The sequence below is a fragment of the Ailuropoda melanoleuca genome, chromosome 2, assembly GCF_002007445.2.
Source record: "Ailuropoda melanoleuca isolate Jingjing chromosome 2, ASM200744v2, whole genome shotgun sequence".
Classification (NCBI taxonomy): domain Eukaryota; kingdom Metazoa; phylum Chordata; class Mammalia; order Carnivora; family Ursidae; genus Ailuropoda; species Ailuropoda melanoleuca.
In genome coordinates, this window is record NC_048219.1 from 132,006,600 (window position 1) to 132,027,250 (window position 20,651).

At 35.9% G+C, this 20,651-nt stretch overlaps 1 protein-coding gene across 7 annotated transcripts in view; it reads right to left on the reverse strand.

Moving 5' to 3' along the window:
* KCNH7 (potassium voltage-gated channel subfamily H member 7) overlaps positions 1–20,651 on the reverse strand; it is a 459,439-nt gene that overhangs the window by 72,748 nt on the left and 366,040 nt on the right. For all 7 annotated transcript variants that reach the window (XM_034654655.1, XM_034654653.1, XM_034654651.1 and 4 more), the window contains one exon: positions 859–1,284. In XM_034654655.1, the coding sequence (XP_034510546.1) occupies positions 859–1,284 (426 nt within the window). The remainder of the gene's footprint in view (positions 1–858; positions 1,285–20,651) is intronic.

Sequence of the window (20,651 nt, forward strand, 5' to 3'; positions counted from 1 at the left end):
TGCAGGAGGCATTTTGATATTTGATCTCCTCTTGAACAAAAAGAAAAGATGCGGTTCTCAGGGAGAAAAGTACCCTGAAGTTTTAAAATTCAACACGTTGAGGTTATCTTTCTCAAGCTACTCCCTTAGAATTACTTTCAGATTTTCTGTAAATCTTTCCATTATAGAATTCAGGAAGATTATTTACAATAAAAATTCATGGCAATTAAATGGAGGGGACTTTAGAAGCACTTAACTGCTTTTGGATTAAAGAACCCCTTGAGAATCTGGTTAAAGTAATGGACTTTAACCAGAAAATGCACTGTACATATGCTTGTCAGATTGCCTTGAAGTTTCCAACTTCATAATATACTGGGAACACAAGAAGTATTTTCTGATCTGATATTATTTAAGAGAAAAAGTTTTGAATAAGACATTTTAGAAGATGCCTCTTCCACATAATTTGAACATAAAACAAGTTCCTGCTGTCTCAAACCACAATTATGAGTCAGGAAAGAAAGAGACATCTTCATCTTTGACGGTTTGATACCCATGGAGTTAACATGTAGAGATGTTACAGCCTGGAAATGTGTTATATGCTATGAAACACTTTTCCAAAAGTTTGCTTCCTTGGTTAAAAGATAAATAGTCTTTAGTATCTCTTAACAAAAATAGAATTGTGAAGTATTTGCAGTGGCAAGATTGTCCCATTTCATTTTATAGCATTTTCAATGAAATGAATTTCATCTCTGAGATACGGGAAGTTTGTAAAGGAACCACTTGTGGGTTTTTTTTTTTTTTTTTTTTTTTTTGAGTTGAAATAGATTCACTTTTGTAATTGCAATCTTTCAGAAAGTAAGATTCTTAAGCAGCTCTTACCTCATCAGAACCGGATCCAAAAATCAGCAAGTCAAAAGGAATTGCTGCAACCATGTCAATCAGGAACCAGCCTTTGAAGTAGTGTATCGCTATTTTGGCCGGATCACTTACCACTTCTTCATTCTGATTTACATACGTTGTTCTGAAGTTTATTAGAATATCTATGATGAACATAATGTCCACAATCAAGTCCACCACATTCAAGGGGCTACAAGAATAGCCACATTCTCGTCTTTTCTGTTCTTCTCTGTCATTGAGGAGAAAGGCTGCAGAGTAGGGCGTGAATATAGCAGTGTATATGACCAAGAGCAGAATAAGCCAATCCCAGACTGCCTTGAAGGGGCTGTAGTGCAATATTGTAAACTTGTTGATGCGTGGGGTCTGCAGTTTATATTCTGGCAGGACATCTGCTCCTAAAGAGAGAACCTGAACAAAAAAAGAAAATTGCACACTCCATAAAAATGTCATTATTTGATCACCTAACCTGTAAAAATATTAGGATAATTATACATCGAAACCTATTAGGCAGAATGCATGTAATTGTGAAGGATGTATGAAAAACACATGTTTAAAGGACTTGATATAAACTGCCATTCTGCAGTATATTTGACCTCAGAAAACTCCATTGGTATTTCTTGATAAATATGATTTTCACAGAAATGTAATGAATATTGTCACAGAGATAGCAAGGAGTGGTTACTGGTTCTTTTGGAGCATACTACTACTCAGAAATAAAAATACATGGCTGTTTTTAGAAAATCATAAAATCAGTCTGATACATGAGTAATTCAGTTTTCAAACCTCAGAAAGGATTGTCTGTAATGAATAGAAGCAGCCTACTTGGATCCATGTTCATATTTAATTTACGTGTATTTAATTTATAATTAAACCTTGATAAATTAAACCCAACTCATTCAAATCTTTAATTACAATTTTCCCACCTGCAATCTGTTTTTAACATTAGAAAAAAAGGAACATGAGACTAAAATAAACACAAAGGAGCCTTTTCCCCAAAAGGTTGGGAGAATATTTTATATTCTGGGAATAGAGAATATTTTATATTCTGGGACAAATGTACTTTCACCCAAACTCCTCCATCACATTTAGAGAATCACGAAGAGAGAATGATGCAAGGAGATATTCTGAACAGAATATCGATCTGGAAATGTTGTAAGATTAGTAGCACCAATGGGCACTTAAGCTCTGAGATTTATTCTACATGATAAGATATTGGGTAGACTAAAATCATGCATCTTGTAGAATTTTAGTTTATTCGAAAAAATCAGAACCAAACTTGAATCACAACCCAGTAGAAAAGTTGGTAACTTTAGACTAAGTTTCAAGAACAAAGGTCAAAGCAAAAAGGTTATCTTGCTACCCCAAAAATGTAATTGTCTTAATATAGGGGTTTACAAAAATTAAAATTTTTTGATGGCCCAACAAATGGCACATAAAGACATATTTTAAGGGAGCTGTGGGTTGTATTATGAATATCCCACATATATGCCATGTCTCTATTTCAGAGTTAATTTCACTAAATAAATTTTCTTAGCCTAGATTCTCCTAAATACAGCTAATACATTATCAGCTTTACAGCAAGAACCTCAGACAATCCCCTATTGATTAATCAAAGAGTGTTATTTCTCTGTTCTTGGTAATTCTATCTCTGTAGGTTTTAACTTGATTATAACAATATCATAGGCAAATTTCAATTTTAAATCTTATTTTCACTGTCATATTTCATACCTTTTTTCACATATAATGACTTACCATTCTTATCTTAAAAAGAACTTGAGAAGTTTAATAACCACCACAAATGAGGTACAACATGATTTTTAAATATAACAGAAGAATTGAGTTAAAATAGACAAAGGTGTTTTAAGATAACAGCTAACCTGATTTAACTTAAATTGAAAAAATAAAAATAATACAGAACTTAGCCATTTTTTTCAGTCCAGAGTAAATCTGAACAGGAAACAGGACTTTATTTTAAGCTATTATGAGAAAGGATAGGAATTATTAGTAAAAAAAGAAATCTGGAAAATAAAGTGATTTTGTTATTTATGAAATACTGAAAATCTTCAGAATCCAAGATCTCAATCTTTATCTCTAACTCTAAAGAGGACTAATGTTTGGAAAATCTATCAGTTGATTACTGCAGACTGTTACAACTCCAATCTTGTCATGCTCAGTACAGAAAACTAGCCCATACGCCTGGGTGGCACAGCGGTTAAGCGTCTGCCTTCAGCTCAGGGCGTGATCCCGGCGTTATGGGATCGAGCCCCATCAGGCTCCTCTGCTGTGAGCCTGCTTCTTCCTCTCCCACTCCCCCTGCTTGTGTTCCCTCTCTCGCTGGCTGTCTCTATCTCTGTCAAATAAATAAATAAAATCTTAAAAAAAAAAAAAAAAGAAAACTAGCCCATAATATTTTGGTCTGGAAAGAATGGATCATCTCTTAAGGTATTACTATGTAATATCCCTTTCTAAAAACAAAACAAAATGAAAAACAGGGAAGATTTCAGAGTGTAGAAAGTAAAATCCGAAACCTTATTTTGCCTCCCAAAGTCATCTAAAATATGGACCCATTCTATCTTTCCATTTCCTCTCTTAGTAGATTCTTTTATGCACTCTGACAAAACTTGGCTAAAATTTTTGAACTACTGAGATATTTCCAAATCCCTAAATTCACAAATTTCTCTCATAATAAAAGGATATGTAATTATCCAAAGAGAGCCCCCCCCCCCAAAAAAAAAGTCATCTTAAAGAGAGGGATATTTGTCTGAATTTTCTCCCTGCTTAAGTGACATCTCTGGTACCAACCTCCCACATAGGGCAGTTTGAATGCTTGTTTTAGCAGAAGTCTCAGTTAAAATGCATTCAGCACCATGGAGCATCCCTTGAGAAGTGAAAACTGTGGATGGAGCCCTTTCCACCCCACATATGCAAACATTCCTTTAACAGTTAGAGGAAATGCTGTGCTAAGAGCTGGTTACTGAAAAATTGGGAAGATACTGTCCCTGGCATTGCAATTTATGGTCTACTGGGAGGAGAAGACATGCAGGCAAATGGAAGCCCTGCTGAGGTCCACCCATTCCCACATTGGTGGTGGTGCTGGTAAGGGGGTGGTCTCCATAGAGGGTTTTCGGGGAAAGATGTCACTTGAACTAAGACTTTGAGTGGGGGGAAGAAAAGAATGCAGCTGGAGGAGGAAACTGGAAAGGGAAGACTATTACAGGCAGAGGGAACAGAATGAACAAAGGTAGGGGGGCACGAAATAATGTGTCGTGTGTTGAGGAATTATAAGCTGCCTTATGCTGCCGATGGACAAAATGCATTTGCAATAATTGGTATGGCACCAAATTATATGGTACAAGTTCTTTGACTTCTGCATGGGTATGCCTGTGTGTTATCATTCAATTCTCTCATGAATTTTACTAGCCAGTGATTTCAAAACTTTTATTTATACAGCGTACTTTAGCACCATGAGGTCTCATTATAAATCCAAATGTGGTCATAGGCACTGAAGTCAGGTAGCACTCTGTTATTAAGTGATTATCTTACTGAGTCAGAAGATTATTTCGTTTTGAGTTTTCATCAACATACAGAAATTTTTAAAGATTTTCTGGGAAAACTTATGGCCCTTTGAGAACATTCTTTTCTGTGAATATTGGTTTAAGAATTGTTAAAGGTTACCAGACAGAGAAGGCAAGGTGACCAAGTTTAGTTTCAGATAAATGCATCTGGCAGCGGAAAGCAGGAGAACCCAGAGGGGGCAAGATCAGAGGCTTAGAGATAAATTTGGACTTTGGTACTAAGAAACATAGATAAATGAAGAAAGAGCAGGAAAGCCTGTAATAAGGGAAGGTGGCAGAAACTGAAAAGAGGGACACATTCGGGAAATAAATGCATCTCAAGATAAGAATGAGGAATAAGGAAACATTTGTTTCTCTGTGGTTTCAATAATGAGTTTTATTTTATTTATTTATTAATTTTTTTAAAAAACGATTTTATTTATTTATTTGACAGAGAGAGACAGCCAGCGAGAGACGGAACACAAGCAGGGGGAGTGGGAGAGGAAGAAGCAGGCTCCTAGCAGAGAAGCCTGATGTGGGGCTCAATCCCAGAATGCTGGGATCATGCTCTGAGCCGAAGGCAGACGCTTAATGACTGCGCCACCCAGGCGCCCCACAATAATGAGTGTTATTAGAGCCAATCATGGCAATACAAATCTATGAAGTCTCACCCATTTATAGAATAAGGGAAAGAGCCCTAGACTTTAAAAGTGAAGACCTGGGTTTAAATTTCAGATACAATTTTTCTGGTAAGTAATTTAATCTATCTGGATCAGGGTGGGGGGGTTGTTTGTTTTGTTTTATTTTTTTGTTTTTTGGGGTTTTTTTTTGCTTTGTTTTGTTTTTTCATCTGTGTGATGGAGATAAGAATCTTTGCTCAAATCACCTATCTATACAGAGCTACCATATCACATTGGATAATTTCTATAATAGTATCTGATAAAATGGGAAATATTTACATAAAGTAATTTCATTATTATTTAGAATTTTAGGGTTACCTTTTAAATCCTGATTTAAACAAACCAACTAAACCCAAAACATTTATGGACCAATTGGAGAAAGTTGAACACTGACTGGACATTGATAATATTAAGGAGTGTTCAGTTATCTATTAATTGAACATTATTCAATCATTATTCAATCATTTATTCATTCAATTGAATATTATTTATTCAATAAAATGATATCATTAATATTTTATTACTCATGATTCTATGGATGAGAAATTTAGGCTGGACCCAGTTGGGCCATTCTTCTGCTCTACACAGTATAAATTGGGGTCACTTAGTGATGTTTGGTTGGTGGCTGAGCTTATGCAGAGAATCCAGAAAGTCTCCACTGATATGTCTAGTACCTTGGTGAGGACAGTTTTAAGGCTGGCCTCATGTAATACGCTGGAACAATTGGGTGTCTCTCTTTCTCTGTCTCTAGATAAATATAATCTAAAGACACATATCTATATCCATTTATCTATGTATAGAAAGACTTTATATATATGTGTGTGTGTGTGTATATATAAAATTTTTATGGAAACTGTGTATATATAGAGTTACATAGATGTATAATATAAAGACCGTGTATACATAAGTGTACATATATATGAGAGAGAGAGATGTATGGATATATACAGAGAGACAGAGATACAGTTCCTATAAAAACTATATATCGTTTCTCTATATAATCCCTTTTTGCGGCACTTTTCCACATGGTCTCTTCAGCAGGGTAGCAAGATGTCCATGTGGAGACTCAGTACTCCCAAGGGAGAAGTAGAAAGTCCAGTCCTCTTAAAGTCAAGGCCTGGGAATAGTACAGGATCATTTTTTTCTATATTCTATTGGCCAAAGCAGTCACAGGCCAGCCTAGATTCAAGAAAATGGAGGCATAGTGTTTATCTTTTGTTTTTTTTTTTTTTTTTTTTTTTTTTTTTTTTTTATTTTTTTTTTTTTTTTTNGACAGAGATAGAGACAGTCAGTGAGAGAGGGGACACAAGCAGGGGGAGTGGGAGAGGAAGAAGCAGGCTCCCAGCAGAGGAGCCTGACGTGGGGCTCGATCCCGTAACGCCGGGATCACGCCCCTGAGCCGAAGGCAGACGCTTAACCGCTGTGCCACCCAGGCGCCCCATAGTGTTTATCTTTTGATAGAAGAATAAGATATGTGTGGAAGGGAAGGAATAAATTGTGGCCATCTTGGAGACAAGCTATCACAGGTATTATTGACAATTGTTTTTAGCTGTGATGCTATTGTGGTTATTTTTTAAATAGTATTTACTCTTTAGGGGTACATAGCATTCCAAGACCCCTAGCAGATGCTTGAAACTATAGATGGTACTGAATCCAGTGTATATTATATTTTTTCCTATACGTTCACACTTATGCTAAAGTTTAACTTATAAATTAGGCACAATAAGAGATTAACAACAGTAACAATAAAATAGAACCATTATAACCATGTGCTGTAATAAAAGTTATGTGAATGTAGCATCGCTCTCTCTCTCAAAATATCTTAATGTACTGACCCTTATTTTTGTATTATGTGAGATAATAAAATGTCTATGTGATGAGATGAAGTGATGTGAATGACACAGGTATTGTGACATAATGTTAGGGTACCATTGATTTTTTGATGATAGTCAGGGAGAGGATCATCTGCTTTCAAACCATGGTTGACCATGGGTAACTGCAGACAACAAAGCTGCAGATAGTGGGGGACTATTGTAACCCAGGGTGAGAAAAAGGAAGGCAGAGAGAAAGTCTGGTTATTTGCAGCAACATTAGTTGTATGCTGACTTTTACTAAAACTGGGAGATGGGCATATAGTATTTTCTATTTTTATAACATGTTTATATTTTTTCACAATGAAAAACAGTAATTTTAGAATTTCAGCCAGAAAAGCCTAAGATCAATTGAGGATGTAATTCCCTGATGGAAAGAAAAGAACTGGGTCTACATACATCACAAGAGCTCACTCCTATTAGAGTTCCTTGTTGGGTAAGCGTGGATTACTCTTTCTACAACAAAACGTTTTATTTGCTCTCTGCACATCAATCACATCATGTTGGTCTTCATTCAGCCACACAGACTAACCACAATGCCAACGTTGTTGCCCTGACGTGTTTGCCTTTAAAGTCCCATCAAATTGGTGGCTCAGACAAATCATGTTACAAGAAGATAGTCGAACCAGCTAATTTTGCAAATGCTCATTCCTCTGAGTATACTTGGCTGCATTGCTCATTAAGTTAGATTAAAATACAGCCACTTCTCAGAGACTCATTTGGTTATACCTCATATTGAAATATTTTTGATTTATTAACATTTCATAGTCAAATTTTAAGTTTTCATTCTGGATTGACATGTGTATGCTTTTTCATTTTTCCTCCATAAAACTACCACTAAATGCAATGTGTATGTTGGTTAATGTCATTTTGGTAAATATTTGCATTATGTACTCCTTTTATAATCCATTTCCATGAAATTGATCTCTCTTAAGGAATCAAAAGGTTTCTTTTCTTTTTTGTTTAAAAAAACATGACAATAAGAATTAGTTCATTAATTGTATTTTCCTTTTGCTTTCTTACAGAAAATTATGAGTTTAAAATTTCAGTGCAATTATTTCTATTTCTCTTCACATTGTTTTAATTGTTCTATTTCCATTTCAATGGTCTAAATATATGTATCTTTTATAATGTCACTTTATACTTCTTTGGAAATAGGATAAATGTATAAATTATAAGTCATAAGTAAGTTAATATTAATCATGAAAGTACTTTAGAGCCATTATGTTGGAAATGAAATATTAGACAGGCAAATATTTGTTTTAAAAACGTGAATAGGATTCTAAGGTGCCAATGATTAAAAAAAGAAAGACTGCTACACAATCCATTACGTTTCCTTAGGAGAGCCAACTTCTCCCACACATTTGAGAAATAACATACTTTAGAAAGATAAAACATGATTAATTGAACCATTATAAGGATTTTCTTTTAAGAGTGAAAGAAAAAAGAAGGAAAAAAAAAAAAACCCAAACCCTCGCTATATAAAAAAGGGGAACTCTATGGTCTCCAGAAAGACACTTCTATTTTCTCTTTCCTCAAACCCCCAATTAAATGTACAGTTTCACACAGACTAAAATATGGTTTTCTTTACCAAATCCAGTTTTTCTTCTTGCTAACACATTGCTATTTGTTTAACCTATAACAGTTAAGTGTTATATAAAACCAAAATCTTTATACGAAACAGCACTATTTATTCAATGAAGATCTACTGCGAAAATTTTGTGTGAGCACCAGGATTAATAACTACTCTTCTCTTTTGAAAAGTGCAATAGGGAACGATTAAGCTTTCCAAAAGATTATACAGTACTTTTGGCAGCTGTTAAACGCCATGCTGAGGTGTTAGTAGAGACTGCTCATCTGTTACTTATCTTTTATTCGGGACTTGCACTTAACTAATAGGCTAGCTATATTTTTATCTATCGGGAAAAGTAGTCACTAACAAAATGAATCAGATAGATCATTTAGCATCAGAAAAGATTTAAATTCCCCTGGCTTTTCAGCAGATGATTTAAGAAGTCCAGCAAAATCTGAGTTATTTTCATGAAAACAGGCAGCCCCACTGATAATTACCCAAATATTTAAAAGATGAAAAAGATTCACACAATAAATAAAAGCTGTCACATAGGAAGTTTTTTTTTAATAAATAAAACATTAAAATTAGGTAGTAGAATCATGGCAGCTGTCCATATTCAAATAATTTTCTAAGGCTTAGATTAAAGTCGACATTGTATCATTTGTGCATGTGTGCACATGTATGTTTGAGTGTGTGCTAGACTGAGTCAGACGATAGTAAGATTTTGTAAAAATTGGAGTCATGTGGGTTCAGCTAAATGTTAGGTTTAGTGTTTTGTTTTGTATGTAGTATATACGCTAACCATACAAAAAATGTCTGCTTCTCAAAACATGTGTGACTCAGAATATGAGAGAAATAGGTTAGATAATATCTTAAACATTTATAAATTCATAAATTACTGCAAACACATATATATTAAAAATTACAGGTTCTTCCAAAGCCGTAAACTGAACTTTCATTCCAGTGGCCAGCTGGGCATGGGCCGCAGTTTTGCCTCCCCACCCCTGTACCAGGCTGATTCGAAAACTTGTGATAGCACCTCGTTGCCGATACCAGATGCTCTCTGGCCTATGTTTGCTTCCTTGCCTCCTCTTTCCTCTTTCCTTTCTCATGGAGACTGCACACATGCACTCTTCTCTCCATTTCCTTTATCTTTATTTTTAAATGGATCTAAATTTAAGACAAAGGAGCATGTAGCACACTAGTTTGTGAATAAGCCTTTCACAAATATTTTTCAAAAACGCAGGTAATTAAGAAACAGTCTTAGAGATGGGAGAGGGGAATAAAGGGTTTAGCTAGGCTACTTGGAGGTAGATGTGCCAGGCGTTTGGAGCTCAAAATTTCATCTTATACAGGCAGGATGAAATTCTGGAAAATGGATTCACGTGCCAAGAAAGTATACAAAGAGAGAGAATACACTGGGATTAACTGAAATGTGGGATAGAGATAAAAGGCGTAGCCAGTATTCCTGGGCTTAGCATGGGGCCTGGAATATATACATAGTTAGTATGCCAACGAGTTGTTGAGGGGGTGTGCCTGTAGCTTAAAACAGAAGAAAAAAGAGACGATGAAGATGGCAATATGGAAAATGCATGAAAGGAAGGCTTATGATAGAGACAGCTGTTGTGCACCAAAATTTGTTATTCCCCCTTCCACGGAATAGAGTTGTTGCTACCAGAATGTGTCTGCTTAGCCCACAACTACATTACCCAGTCCTATTTGAATCTGGTATGGTCATGTGTCTGATGAGTAGCACTTCTTGGCCGAAGCTTTCAAGAAGCAGGTGTGTCATTTCCTGCTCTCTCTTTTTCCTTCCACTTGGTAAGCACAGATGCTTCCAAGGCCTCAAGTCCTTAAATCCAGTGGGGGTGGTTGAGCCTTCAAATATAGGAAACTTTGTCACCAAATTACCAAGAGAAGGAAAATCCCTCATTGCACAGGAGTACCAGCTTCTGCTATTGCTTGAGCATGAAATATAATATTAGATAACCACAGTAATATAGGGGTTTATTAGTTCCAGCAGCTAGCATTACCCTAATGCTTGGATCTTTTCTTTGGAATATGTGGCATAAGAGAACACTGACTCTGGAGAGAGAATGACCGCTCATTTTATCAATTCTTTGTCTTTGAGAAAGAGGACAGTTAATACCAAATACTTTTATGTTAGTTACCAGGCTCAATACTGAATTATAGCATCCAATTCTCTCTCAATTCTTTTAGATAAGCATAATTATCTCCATTTTTATAGGCTAGGAGACTGACTCAGAGACTGAATAACTTATCTGAGTTCTCAGAGCCAACTAAAGTATCGTCAACCATAATATTCCCTAACTTTACTAAATGCCTATTATTTACTGAATAATTATATAGGCATTATCCCATTTAAATGTCACAATTATAGGTATTTATTGTGGACTGAATTGTGTCCCCTCCCCCCCAAAAAGACACTCTGAAGACCTAAGGCCTAGTACCCGTGAATGTGACCTTATTTGGAAATCGGGTCTTCGCAGATATAATTGAGTTAAGGTGAGGTTACACGGGACTGAGGCAGGCCCTAATCCAATGTGACTTTTATCTTCATAAATGGAGGGAATAGATACAGAAACAGATCCCCACGAAGAACATAGTGTGGCAATGGAGATAGAGATTGGAATGACGTACCTATAAACCAAGGAACACCAAGACTGTCAACCACACAGAAGCTAAGAGAAAGGCATGGAATGGATTTTTCCCTAGAGTTTTCTGAAAGAGAGAACATTCTCCTGCTGACATCTTGATTTCACTTTGAGCCTTCATAACAGTAAATGAATAAATATCTGCTGTTTTAAGCTATCTAGTTAGTGGCAATTGGTTTGATAGCCCAGAAAATTAAGATAGTGCTATTGTTTATTTCACTCTACAGATGTAAATTCCGAGGTTAGCTAACTTCCCGGTGCTGTCTGATTCCATAGTGCCTGTCCTCTTATCTAAGCAGCATACCAATGTTCAATTTATTTTTTCATGGGAATAAAGCCCATGTTTTCTCACCATAAATACTGTTTCCAGAAGAAGAAATTATTTTATATGGGTCTGTGTGAATGTTTTCATAGTTACAAATGCTTTTAATAAAATCCTGATCACCTATAGCAAAATAGTAAATAAAGAGGCTCATATAGAACCACTTCTTGCCAAGAGCCTAAATGCCCCTTGTTTGCGTGGACACACATGTGTAGGACATGGAAAAACAAACAGAAATGTTAAATGGCTATAATGCACACCCAAACAAAAACAAAGACAATTTCCATTCATTAGAAATTCATAATCTGTCAAATATCGGTGAACAGACCAGACTCTGGACTGAAATAGCCCTGTTACATATCCCAGCTCTGCCATGGCCATTTAAAAAAATCTCCCTAAGTATCAGATTCCTTAGCAGCAAAATAGGACAGCAATACCCTCCTCACAGGCAACTGTGCAATAAGTAAGATCACGAACGTATCAAGTTCCACAAAGAATCCCTGTCTCGCCATAAACAGCAAATATGTTATTTTCATTCTAATTTTCAGTGTCTTTATCTTGAACAACTCAAAATTTAATTTTAGATAACATTCAATGCCAATTATAGTTATTGACTGAACCCAGTTCTCTGATATGACCCCTGGAGAAGTCAATTATGCAAAGACAGAGAAAGCAGAAGACAGATAGGCTCTTAATTATGTTTGTTTGCTGGTAAGATAACAATTTTTCTTTGTTTATGAACATCTCAGTTATGTTATATTGACCTGTGGGTGATAAAGTGGTGATTTAGGGAATTGACTATTTTTTAAAAGCCCTCAAGCACTTTGAAAGGACCCAGTTAAGCAAATGATAGGACGTTTTCTTACAAAAGCACATGCCCTAGACATAGGGAACATTTAGCTGGTTTGGTTGGAATACTTATCATAAAGAACCGAACATCTGCTGGGTGGTTGGAGAAAATTACTTTTGAGTATCTTTGAAGAGTGCACGGATTTCTCTATTTTACTGCAAGTAATGGAATATTTCTTTAATATGAATTCAGTAAGTATTTATGCAATCCTTTCCAGTTTTTAAACTTGAGTACACTCCCCAAGGATTCTGTAGAAATGATATACACAACAAAATCAGTAAGATCATCTCTGAAATTCTGCAATTCTTTTAATTTTTTTTAAGTAAACAGGTTGTTTTACTCCATTACACTAAATTAGTGTGATTTTACTGTGTATCATCTGCAGGTCAATGATTAATGTATTTTAAGGAAAGAAATAGGAAATCCTCCCCACAAAAAATTCAGGACTGTGGGGAAATATAAATGTATATGTATGTGTGTGAGGAAGTGTTTAAGTATCTAGCACTGTGTATTATCCTGAGATGTCTAGGTGGGCTTTTGCGAACTTCTTGAAATTATCTAAATAACATCAGATGTGTGGTGCTGTTTATTTCTCAGAGAATACATGTTCATGTCTTTGATCAGATTTTCAAGCATCTATGACCTACAAGTAGTTACAAACCCTAACTTAAGGCATGAACTTTTATGGGTTTCTTAGTCTCCTAGGACCACATTTATAATCATCAAGTGAAAGAAGGAGACAGAGAGAGAAAGACAAAAGAGTAAGAACAGGAAATGTTTAGAGAGAAAATGAAGCATAAAGTTATGGTGGTGGCACTAACAGGAAATGTGCTCAGAGTTACAGTGAAGACAAGGATGGCATCTTGACTGAAGCACAGGGGAGCTCTTTCTCCATGATTGATAGAGAATTTCTGAGTGTTTACAGGGTGAATGGTCTGTTAATTCTCAGGCCTGTGCTTTGCTTTTAAATAACCTGGCTCCAAGGACAGTTTCTCATTCCTGCTAAATTTTCAAATGAGTGATGTCTTCCTGTCGAGGACATTCAGTTACTATGCAGCCTTAGCAAGTGTGACATTCCTACCAAATTTGTAGCTGAGAGTCTTACTTCAATGGGCCATATCTGAAGATTGAGTAGCACTATCCTGATGCCTTGCTTAGACAGGCAGGGGCCAGTGAGGGGGCACTCTCCTGAGACCTTGCTGAAGCCTGAGAGTGAAAGCCACTGCAGCACTCCCTTGCTCTCTGGCTGGAGCGTTCTCCTGCTCCCAGCCTAAAACTGGCAGGTTCACTCAGACAAAGCATTCACCTGCTGCATTCCTGAAGCCAATGGACCTACAGAGTCAAGTTCTCCACTGCCTTTCTGAAGCCTGCAAGCATATCTTGCCCCCTACACTCTACAACCCCTTGTTAAAGCCAGCAGGGGTGTGTGATCCACACAGGGGATGCCCCTTGATCTCACTTGGCCCTGGTGGCCAAAGGGGATGGTGTTCTTGAACTCCACAGGAATGTAACAGTTGGAAAGACAGTTCTTAGCAGGCCACCATCCCCAGGGAACTGCATAGACAGCAGACTGAAAAACAACCCCAGTCTTCCTATGAAAAAGCCCTATTTACTAGCCTGGAGCTTAAGCCTGAGGGACAGATCTCAGGTTTCCCACAGCTAAAAGCTAAAGAGGTGCTTCCAAGGAACACAAATAGGGAGACATCATTCTCATATACCCCCCTGGCCTCACTACCACTTAACTTGACTTCCTAGAAAGGAGCTGATATACTTGTCTGGAGCTCCAACTTTTTAAAGTATCACCTGGGAGACACCTCCAGATCTCTTGGTCTGGAGGCTAGCAGGGGTTATGATTATAGCCCCACAGGACTGTATATATTTGCATACTTCAAAAGCTGTTGTCTGAGGGTCGGGCTTATAATCAGCCTGAAATTGGGTGCTAAATGAGATTCTTAACCTTGGATCATAGGTGTTGGAACACCCTCAACAATGGGGACACATCAAGCATAAATTGAGCGGTTTAGACAATTGCAAAGGTTTGAGACACAAGAGCTAGGGAAAGTTTGAATGAGAAATTTCATTACCTACACAAGGCCACTCCTTCAGCACTGAGAAAGGTAGCTGTTTTGCCTAATTCAGAGAAATAAACACAGAGAGTACAGCAAAATGAGGAAACAGAGAAATATCTTCCAAACAAAAGAACAAGATGAAACCTCAGGAAAATATATTAATGATATGAAGATAAGTAATCTATTTGATAAAGAATTCAAAGTAGTGGTCATACAGATGCTCAGCAAACTCAGGAGAAGAATGGATGAACACAGTGAGAACTTCAACAAAGAGATAGAAAATAAAAGAAAATATACAACAGAAGTCGCTAGATAAATAATGCAATAACGGAACTAAAAAATACAGTGAAGATGGTCAACAGTAGAATGGATGAAGCAGATACACAGATAAGTGAGCTGGAAAAAGAAGAAATGAAACTTACCCACACAGAGCAGGAAAATGAAAAAGAATTTTTTAAAATGAAGATAATAAGGCACCTTTAGGACAACATCAAGCAAAATAACTTTCACATTATAGGGTCGAAGAAGAAGAGAGAGTTAAGACATAAAACTTATTTGAAGAAATAATGACTGAGAAGTCCCCTAACATAGGAAAGGAAATAGGCGCCTAGGTCCAGGAAGCACAGAGTTCTAAATAAGATGAACTCAAAGAGATCCACACCAAGACATATTACAAATAAAATGTCAAAAGTTAACAAATCTTAAAAGCAGCAAGAGGAAAAAAAAAAAGATTACATACAAAGGAAAACCTACAACATTATCAGCAGATTTCTCAGCAGAAACTGCAGGCTAGAAGAGAAAGAAATGAAATATTCAAGGTGAAGAAGAGAAAAGAAAGAAAAGAAAAGAAAAGAAAATGAAAGAAGAAAGAGAAAAAAAAAAAAAGAAAAAGTCTTCCAACCAAGGATACTCTACTTGGCAAGGTTACCATTCAGAATTGAAGAGATAATTTTCTAGACCAATAAAAGCTAAGGAAGTTTATCACTACTAAAAAAGCTGGAGGCACCATGCTCCCTGATTTCAAACTCTACTACAAAATTGTGGTAAGACCATGTAGTATTGGTTTAAAAACAGGCATATAGACCAGTGGAAAAGAACAGAAATAAGCCCATGTATGGATGGTCAATTAATAGATGGTCTATGGCAAAAGAGGCAAGAATATACAATGGAAGAAAAGACAGTCCCCTCAATAAATGGTGCTGGAAAAACTAGACTGCTACACATAAAAGAATGAAACTGGATCACTATCTTATACCATACACAAAAATTAACTCAAAATGGTTTAAGACTTGAATGTAAGACCTGAAGCCATAAAACTCTTAGAAGAAAACATAGGTGATAAGCTCCTTAATGTTGGTCTTAATGATTTTTTTTTTAAATTTGACTCCAAAAGCTTGGGAAATAACAGTAAAAATAAACAAATGGGACTACATCAAACTGAAAAGCTTCTGCACAGCAAAGGAAACCATCAACAGAATGAAAAAGCAATCTACCGAAGGGGAGAAGGTACTGCAAATCATATATGCAATAAGGGGTTAATATCCAAAAATATAAAGAACTCATACAACTGAATAACAACAACAACAAAAAATGTGACTCAAAAATGAGGAAAGAATCTGAATAGACATCTTTCCAAGCAAGACATACAGATAGGCAACATGTGCATAAAAAGATGTTTAGCCTCACTAGTCGTCAGGGAATGCAAATCAAAACCACAATGAGATATCACCTTACAGAATGGCTAGTATCAAAAGCAAGAAATAACAAGTATTGGTGAGTATGTGAAAAAAAGGGAACCCTCGTGCACTATTGGTGGGAATGAAAACTGGGGCAGCCACTGTGGAAAACAATATGGAGTTTCCTCAAAAAAATTAAAAATAGAACCATGATCTAGCAATTCCACTTCTGGGTATTTATTCAAAGAAAATGAAAATACTGATTCCAAAAGATATATGTAACCCTATAGTCACTGTAGCATTATTTACAATGGACAAGATAAGGAAGCAAACTAAATGTCCATTAATGGATAAATGGATAAAGATGTGGTGTATCTATACAGTGGAATATTTCTCAGCTATAAAAAAAAATAAAATATTTCCATTTGTGACAACATGGATGAACCTGAGAGTTTACACTAAGTGAAATAAGTCAATCAGAAAGACAAAAAGCACATGATTTCACTTATGTGCAGAATCTAAAAAACAACCAACCCACAAAACAAAACAAAACAAAACAAAACAAAACAAAACAAAACAAAACAAAACAAAACCAAACCGAGACCACATATACAGAGAAAAGATTGAGCATTGCCTGAGGGAAAGGGGGTGGGGTGGCAAAATGGGGAAACGGTATTATAAGTATGAACTTTAAAGTAAGTCATGGGGATATAATACACAACATGAAGAATGTAGTCAATAATATTGCATTAACTTTGTGAAGTGACTGATGGTAACTAGACTTACTGTGGTGATCATTTCACAGTGTGTACAAATGTCCAATTACTATTCTGTACATCTGAAATTAATAGAATATTGTATGTCAAATATAATTTAATTGGAGAAAGAAAAACACCTTGTCCTCAGGGACCTTACCACCCAAGGGAAGTTTCAAAAATACTAAAATATTAGCTTGGAAAACATTTAAAAAATAAGACCCTCTTGAGGCGCCTGGGCGGCTCAGTCAGTTAAGAGTCATTCACTTGGTTTGGCTCAGGTCATGATATCAAGGTCATGGGATCAAGTCCCTCTGCTTGAGATTCTCTCCCTCTCCCTCTCTCCCCCTCCCCCCTGCTCATTCATGCATGCATTCTAAATAAGTAAATAAATAATAAATAAATAAAATCTTTAAAATAAGACCCCTAAGTAAGTCATGTAGGTCTCCTGTGTACAGATATTAAATAATATTGAAGGAATATCTTACTTTTATTGTTAAGAGTACTTCTTGGTATACTAATCAGGCATATTTTACATAATTACAACTAGTAAATGCACAAATCTAGTTTACAAAACTTCGGGTCTAAAAGTATAGAACAACACACTTCGCTTTAATATCTTCAGGAATAAAAATTTTAGACAAATAGCACTTTCCTTTTTGTACCAAGAATAAAATAAATTTTTAGAAATATAACTGCTATTAATGCTAAGTTATAAGGTTATAAACCATTGTTTTAAAGGTATTTTTTTCAGTAAAGATCTGACAAAAAAGGACTCACATATGGTAGTCAATCTAAATTTACAATGGTTTGGTGTTAAAAGAGAAATTTTTTTCTAAGTTGGATTGCTGTTTAATAGAACATTCTAAAACTCAGATTATTTTTTTTAAAGACAGAAATATGGCATTCTTGCATATTTAAGAGACTTGACGTAGAAGCATAATTTTGTACCTGGGATTCATTATCTTCCTATTTTTGTGCATCTTCTTGCAGGGATAACTTCGTAGGAAATAATTTATCTTGATTCTAAGTGGTCCTGAATTCCATTTTGCCTGATATACTTTCTATCTCATTAGAAACTCTTTTACTTTTACATAAAAAAGAAAAACCTTCTAAGACTTTTGACTTCTATCCATGTCTCCTGGGAGAGGCATGAATCTGATAATGCCTGTCTGAAACAAAAAGTATTATGCATGTGACACAGAACAAACGAAAATCAAGCCAGTTTATGCCTCCTGATGATAAATATCACCTCTCTATCACCTCTATGTGTAATAATATGATTATGTTCTTGCTTCATTCTCCTTGATTTCTTTATTCTTGCAGTTTTTACGTCTCATTGATAGATAAAATAAATGCCCGTTTTCTTTTCAAATACAGCTAAAAACTGTTAAATTGATTCTCTTGTTTGAGTCAAGCATGAATAGCAAAAGATGTATTTTACATCCTTTGAGATCTTTTGTCAAATTTTACATCAAACACAGAATCAATGTTCTTTAACATAACTCATTTCATAAATAACCCTTCTTAGTAATTTTGCTTTATGGATAAATTTATCAGTGGTTCCCCAACTCTTGGATTTTACAGTCTGATAAAATTAAAAAGAATTGGGGCACATAACATGCTTGCCAAGTTTTTATTTAATCAATTACAAATGTTAGGAAGAGCAACTTTCTTTATCACCAACATTTCATAAAAGTATGTTAATATAAGGGCAAATTTAGATAAAAGGCAATTATTTTAAGTCAGTAAATTTAGCTTTATGAAAACTTTGTTATACTGTTTCATCTTTCTCATTTTGTTGTGGAGGGTATAGAATTTGTATCAGCAAGCACTGCTCTGCAGGCCAGAGTTTAGAAAAATTATCGTGCAAATTATCTCAATTAGAAAATACGTGGGTTGAATTAAGTGATCTCTAAAATCCTTTCCAGCCCTAACAAATTCTGTTTCTGATTGTTACTCACTTTTTGTACTGTAAATTACTCTGGTAGTCAAGAGTGGTTACTGTGTTGGTGATATTAAATTCAAACTCTAACATGAAAGTGAAGATTTCCGATATATGAATGCAATTTTTAAGCCTAAGTTGTATCCTATCCACTTATTAGATAGGCAATTGCTGCGGTAGGACAGGACTTCATAGAGGCAGGGCACTGAGTGCTAAGCTTTCTGTCCAAGTGTATTTTGTGTTAATCCAAATGTCCTAAAGTGAAAGCTGCCTCAGATTACTCATTTTGGTCACAAGCGTATTATTCTGTGCAGGCACTCTTCAGTTAGTCCTGCTGAGTAATGGTGTGCACTGTATTCCTGTTGAGGGTATGGTAGGAGCTGACTACCGTTACCTATGTATATTAATATTATACATTGACCCACAAATGCACTAAGTACCACACAAATGTGCATCCTGCTAGCCACTCATTCTTCTCTTTCTTTTCCATCTTTTTCTCTATGCATTTTTAAGTAGCTATGGATCCAGAGGAGTCATCTATTTTCCTAGATGATAGACTGACCACCATTCAATTATTTTTCAAATCCATCTTCAATATTTGTTTTTATAGTGTTCCTTTGAACTAAACTCAACCTCTGAAGGTAATCAGACTTTACCCAGCACTGCAAGAAATCAAACTTAACACCTCATTAGTGTGCTGTCTTAACTCTCTTTGTTTAATGAGTACATCTATTTCCTTGCCTCTATAAGTTCAATGGTGAGGGGTTAAGCTTATAACTGTGCTACAAATGAGTGTATAAATATGGCGTGTGCATGTGTGTTGATGTTGGTTTGTTGACTAGAGTCTGAAAATAGCAAGAGAGGGACCCTACAGGTTACATGTGGCAGGGAGCTTTTGCCTGGCATTATGACAGAAAATTTAGAATTCATTGAAACCACATTTCTGTGATTTACTATACATGCTGTATATAGCCATTTTGAATAGTATTACTTCATGGTGACTAGTTTGGGTTCCTTGTTCAAGACTGAAGACTGGTAATGGGTACTAAGTAGATGTTGCTCAGCTAAAATACTCAAAATTACCTAATTTCCAGAAAATTTGAAACAATTTAGCTGGGCATTAGCATTACAAATGAGTTATGGAATGAATGGAGGTGATTCCAATATGTTAAATATCTAATTGAGTAGTAGTCAACGATTTTAAAGGGAGAAAGAATCACTTACAAATGAAGAGATGTGTTGTTCTATCAACTTTTGTTCATGTCTGCTCTTGAGGAAAAGAAGTGGATTACTGTAACCAGCATATCATTTCCAGATAATTCTGTATGACTCCAGGATGGAGTTTAATTCCTTCCTATGACAGTGGAGGCTTTGTTCTGGAAACTCACAAGATATTAAAAGGAAAACAATATAGCTTAAAGGATCCTGTGCTGACTGAGGACTGGAAAGCTATGTAAATTGCCTGTCTTTAGGGAAGACTATTCAGCAGAAGTCATTGTGTCACAGAAAAGCTGGAGGTGATTCTTTCACTGAAGGTTGTGTGAAATCAATATGTCCATTGAAATCTAAATGTAATTTGCCATGTTTGATCAACTGGTGAACTTGTACATTTACGTGCCAAGAACCAACACTGTTAGCTGCTCAGGTATATTGCTGCCCACGCCTCTTGGTCCTCCCCATCTTGGAACAGTCACCCTGGTAGTGGTAAGCTCAACAGTGGCTCCATTTAATTGCATTTGGTTATGAATCTTGGCAACTATTTATCTTAAGTTGGAGGAGTCTATTTACTGGGCACCTGATAGAGT